This window comes from Engraulis encrasicolus, chromosome 19 (genome assembly GCF_034702125.1).
Source record: "Engraulis encrasicolus isolate BLACKSEA-1 chromosome 19, IST_EnEncr_1.0, whole genome shotgun sequence".
In the NCBI taxonomy this organism is placed as follows: Eukaryota; Metazoa; Chordata; class Actinopteri; order Clupeiformes; family Engraulidae; genus Engraulis; species Engraulis encrasicolus.
In genome coordinates, this window is record NC_085875.1 from 10,681,606 (window position 1) to 10,687,586 (window position 5,981).

The window sequence follows — 5,981 nt, forward strand, 5'->3', positions numbered from 1 at the left end:
CACTGAACAGGCACTGTAAAATAAAGTGTCGCCTGCATATGGTGTAATAGTATAATGTTTTCAATCGGGCCTGCCCATATTACCTTAAACTGATGTCATAATGTTACACATCAAATGGTATAAACCTGATTAAATAACTGCCAATTATACAACCAATGCATGAAAAATACTGTGGTAGGCTATACATACATACCAAGAATGTATCAAGAGTTTAATTAATGGTACAAAGTATATTGGCATTCAACTTTTAATACCAAAATCAATGTCGTGCAAAAATACAACTTAGCAAATGTGAACAGAGATTTTGAGACATACAGTACATATCTTTACAGTGAATATGAGAGCAGACAAGGTCAAAAGACGATAATAAATACATACAAAAATAAAATACATGGCTTTTGTTACCAGCAATACATCCCAGAATTCCTACACTATGGGCACTTTTTCCAACAAGTGCATAAGAGGAAACGCCTTGGTATCATTTCCTCACCCTACATGTACTCTCTCACACCCGACATGTATTTCACACACTACCTTATTAAACACAAAAATATGCTTATAAAAATAACCTATGCCGTTTCATAGGGTACACACACACATAATTCAAATTTAATATAAGTGGGCCATCCAGTACATAGACATATAATAGTTGATCTTCACATAAAATGTAAACTCTCACAATGCAAGCAACATAGCTGCCGACACAGAAACACTTCCTATAATGGAATTGCAGAAATCTGATAATGCTGTGAAAACATTAAAATCCACTTCTGACAGGAACAGTCAGTCGGATGGAAAATCAAACAATGTTCAGTGGAATGTCAAGTGGAATTCAGTGAAATTCAGTTGGCCACTTGTAGACATGTTCACTTCACAACCTCAAGAGAGGAAGTTGCAATGTTGCGGCATAATTCCTCAGTTGACCAATTGAGTTCCTGAATCGCTTCCTTTTTGAGGTGTGACATGGTGAGCCAGTCACACTTGGTCCTCCCATCCTTTCGTGTGGCCACCAGCCTTGTGACGCAAGGCTCAACGCAGGGGCGGAGCAGAGGGGGGGGGGCATAGGGGCCAGGAACCCCCGGCCTCACCACTTGGGGGGGCCCGCTACCAGTGGCTTTTGATTGCCAAACATCTTGTAGGGGCCCCATTCTACGATATTTCGTGGGCCCAACGCCTCTGACACATCTCCCGCCCCCCCTGTCCCAATACCAGTGCTCCGCAACGTTATCGATAATCAACATTTTTTTTCAATATCTTTCCGATATCTTGCTAAACATTTGCAATCGGGATGTAGAATGGGGGCACGCCTCTGAAAAGTCACTCTGTGCTGAATCACTACGGGGAAGTTTTATTGTTTCTCCACGGAGGCCAGGTGACACTGACACCATGACAGGAGGACAGAAGCCGCCTGGATAGGATGAGAAAAAGTATTGAGATTGACTTCCAGCCATCATGGTGACTCCAGTATCAAATGGGAGTGTCCCTATATGATTGCCATGGTAGGGCAGCCGTGGCCTAGTGCAGTGGTTCTTCACCTGGGGTGCAGGCACCCCCTGGGGGTGCACCAGAGACTTCAGGGGGTGCGCTGAATTTTGTTTGTGTTGAGGTTGTGACCAAATTCTGCAAGCGAACATTATAATTACACCAAATTAAACATGTTTTGGTCCCCATGTAAAGGCATAAGGTATTGATTAATGTCTCAAGCTAGAATCATTGTAATTAATCACTAAAATATTTTTTGTGTGTGTGTGTATACGTGTAGACGCTTGAGTTGGGGGTGCGCGACTTGTCTTGGGCACAGGTAAGGGGGTGCGTTAAGAAAAAAAGGTTAAGAACCACTGGCCTAGTAGTTGGAGAGTTGGTCTTTCAATCTAGGGGTTGCAGGTTCGAATCCCCCCTGACCTCTCCCTACATCTCCATCCATGGCTGAAGTGCCTTTGAGCAAGGCATCTAAGTAACCCCACATTGCTCCAAGGGCTGTAATCAATTCCCTGTAAAATAATAACTGTGAGTCGCTTTGAATAAAAATGAAAGCATCTGTTAAGTGCAATGTAATGTAATAATTGGGCTAGTGTGTCGCGCATTATTCAACAAAGTCTGTGATTGACTCATTTTCTTCAAAGAGGGATAGCAGGAGAAGGCCTCAATAAGTTAACCTTCATTTCCTATGTCCTCTACTATTGAAGACTGTGCATGTGAGCAGAGGAGAGGGATATCTCCCATGTATGGTCTGCCATACGTTGATTTAAGGTCAATGAATCAATGCTACGGGACAACACACCAAGCAGCCCATTTCCTGGTAGAGATGACTGTAGGCTGTTACTGATTGTCTGAAGTCCTACAGATGACAAACCTTGCCTAATACCAATGACTAAATGTCCAAACATCTGCTGACATTGCCCAAAATGTTTCCATCGAATGTTTCCCCCGCCATCATTATGTCGAAGCGTTGTGGCGCGTCAGGTCAGGTGTGTCTAAGTGCTCTTTTTCTGCCTCGTGGGAGGGGACGCTCTGATTCTGCATCGCCATGGAGATACCAGTTGTTGTCATGGTGTTCTGAGTCTGGCACACCTTCCCCTTCTGGAGCCTCTTGATGTGGCCCGTGATGTACTGGCGGAACCTCCTGGTGGCGAAACAGTACACCACGGGATCCAGCAGACAGTTCAGACCCATCAGCATGTAGGTGATCTGGATTAGATTACATTACATTACATTACATTGATTTACATTGATTTACATTGATGTTTAAAATATATTTGTTGGGCTTTTGATAGGATAGGCTCGTGATAGGATAGTGAAGATGTGACAGGACAGGGGTGATAGAGAGAGATGGGGCAGGGTTGGGAAATGACCCGGTACGGGTATGGTATGGTAGCCTGATTATCATCAAATCGAGATTTGGCCTGACCAAGAACATAACAATAAACATTTCCCAAACGGCATGGTTGACCCGCCTCCCTGGGTATGCTAATGGTTGTTTGCCTCCCGATAAAGTGGGAGGAGTTCCAATTTTTTCAGGAGCTCAGAAAGTACTTGCATTGCTCTTGACCTGACTAGTAGCAACGCTGAAGGTGTTGTGTCACTAGGAGGACACGGCCTGTCTAATGGCATGGTACAGGTGTTAAAATGCATCAGCTGGCACACTAAGCCCACCACATATGGTCTTGCGTGCCCATCGGGACCCAGGTTCAAGTCCAGCCAGGGTCATGTCCCAACCCTGCCCCATCTCTCCCTCACACAAGTTTCCTTTCTCCGCCCTCACTGTACTATTCAAATAAAGGCTAAAAAGGCCCCAGAATATCCCTGCCGTGGCTCTAGCAGTGGGCTGCTACGCCGGCGACCCGGGTTCGATTCTGGCCCGGGTCATTTGCCGATCCTTCCCCATCTCTCTCTCCCCACTCATTTCCTGTCCCTCTCTCACTGTCCTGTCAATAAAGTCATAAAAAGACCAAAAAATATCTTTAAAAAAAAAAATAGCCCCAGAATATTTTTTAAAAGTATCACCTGGTGAGCATCGTTGAGGCTCTGCTTGGTCTGTTGCGACCACCCGTCTGCCAGGTGAAGCACCACCAGCGCCCAGGGGCCCTGCACCACGTGATGCGGCAGGAAGCACACGGCAAACACCGTCACGACCGCACACAGCATCCGCACGGCCCGCCGCTTGGTGCCGTTCGGACGCTGGTGACCCTTGGAGCCGTGGCTGGCGACGATGGAGCGCTCCTTGATGAGGGGCTGCGTGAGCAGCGCCCGGGCGATCAGCAAGTTGCACGTCACCACCAGCAGGAAGACGGCGAAGAAGATGGCGATGATGACGAAGTGGGTGGCGGCCACCCCCCAGCGCGTGCCCCTGTCCTGGTTGTGGTAGCCCTCCAGGCAGCGTCGCTTGCCGTCGGCATCCTCCTGCACGCCGGGCGAGATCAGGTACGGGATGGTGGCCCCGAGCGTCCCCGCCCACACCGTCACCGACACGCACACGCCGCGGCGCCAGTGGTCGGACTTGGCGGCCTCCAGGGGCCGCGTGACGGCCCAGTAGCGGTTGACGCTGATGACGGCGAGGAATAGGATAGAGCAATAGGAGTTGATGAAGAAGAGCGAGCCCGTGACGCGGCACGCAATGTCCCCGGCGGCCCAGTCGCCACGCCGCACATAGTAGTCGATCCAGAAGGGCAGCGCAGCCACGAAGAGCAAGTCGGCCACCGTCAGGTTGGTCATGTAGATGCGCACCTCATTCATGGCGCGGGAGTTGCGCAGGCAGCGCAGGATGTACAACACGTAGGCGTTAGCACACAGGCCCAGCACGAACACGAAGCTGTAGAACACCGGGAAGAGCGTGTAGCGGAACTCCGAGTCCAAGAACTCTGTGACGTTGGGAGTTGGAGTTGGGGTTGGGGCTGGGACTGAGTTTTCCATTGTTTCAGTTGATATTGTAGCCACAGCAGACTGTAAAACAGCATGTTTTGTATTTTGTTAAACTTTAGGTGTTGTGTGTTATGTGTTATGTGGTAGCTTTTATGACTGTATAAACAAAACGATGAATCTTGAATATTGAGATTATTTTACACATATTTTACAACCATACTCATATAATAACAATAAAATAAATAGGCTATATTTTTGTAATTTCTTACATGGTGCCTTTTAGAACACCAAGGTCACCTAAACAATAATTTAAAAAAAATAATAATTATAAGATAGAAAGAAAAAAATGAATAATAGGCTAGGCCTACTTTTAGCCTACAATAGGCTTACACTCACTTGGATCTCAAGGACCTTAACTGTACCAATGCAAGAGATGCCTCAAAGTTAGAGGGAAACACAAGGCTAATTTGCTTTCCTATTTCCCATTGGGTACCCTTGAAACACAAGGCAGGGCTATATGAACAGATCAATTTTTTCATTAGGCCTATTTTATCTAGAATGGTGATTGAGACATTGAGGAAATTAGGAAAATCTTGGGAGCTATCAGCTGAAGGAGTTTTTGTGCACTAATACCACTGCAAGAATATGTAGGCGTATGCCTATAGTTAACAGACTACTTTGCGTTTAAAAAAAAAAAACACTCAAACAACAACAGATCAGCATAAACCATTAGGGTATGCTATGATGGCTGTTTACATTGCGCCCTGATGTTTTAAGAAGAAAAAATGACAAGTGAAAAGGCTCACAGACAAACAGTAGTCTATCCTATAGTAATTTACCTTGATCGATAACCGATGATGTCTCGTGCGTCTGCTTCCTCCACTGTCTTCAGAATGGGCTATCTTCCCTTCCTTCACTCCTTCCTCAAAGAAGTTTCACGCGCCTTCTCTTAACATCAAGCTCAGGCTTGTCATGTCGTGACGAAATGCACTATCAACTCACATAGTCTTATTGCGAAAGCGTGAAAACTCCAGCGAACTATTCTGTGACAGTAGGCCTACGGCACAGCGTCCTATCCTGATTAATCATGGCGTTGAGAACGGCACTGTATCCGTTATCAAACCAGTCAGTCTTTCTATTATCTGGCGTGATGCCAGGGCAGGAGATGGTTCATTTGTGATTCAACGTGGCAGTCATGAAGGAATGTTGTGGAACGCGTTACGGTTTTTTTTTAAATATATATATATATGGGTAGGCTATATTACAGTGGGAGGAGAGAAAAATTTAACAACAACAACAAAATAAACAATAAACGGAAATCAACCCATTTGTGAAAAGAAATCAACAGACCCTCTTGGAGAGCAGAATAGACCAATTTTGTCAGTTCCACATAATTAATTCATTGCTTTACGCCTATTTACTAGCAGTATGTTGTAGCCTAATGTTGCTTCAAAGTCCAAAGCAGGATAATTAAAGAAATGTAAATGCGCCTACAGTTTATGTGTAATACAGACAGGATATCTGTGAATAACAATAGGCTATAGTATATTGGGTGTAATGTGGTAGGTCTACCTACACTTCTAAACGTGAAGAGTTCAACTTGCTCTGTCTCAAACAGATGA

At 45.6% G+C, this 5,981-nt stretch overlaps 1 protein-coding gene across 1 annotated transcript; it reads right to left on the reverse strand.

Moving 5' to 3' along the window:
- Window positions 1–240: 240 nt before the first annotated feature.
- ptafr (platelet-activating factor receptor) lies at window positions 241–5,284 on the reverse strand. Its single transcript, XM_063224044.1, has 3 exons — window positions 5,199–5,284; window positions 3,505–4,440; window positions 241–2,688 (listed from the first exon to the last, which is right to left on the reverse strand). The coding sequence occupies exons 2-3, from the start codon at window positions 4,408–4,410 to the stop codon at window positions 2,437–2,439; spliced, it is 1,158 nt and encodes a 385-aa protein (XP_063080114.1). The 5' UTR covers window positions 4,411–4,440; window positions 5,199–5,284; the 3' UTR covers window positions 241–2,436.
- Window positions 5,285–5,981: the final 697 nt, after the last annotated feature.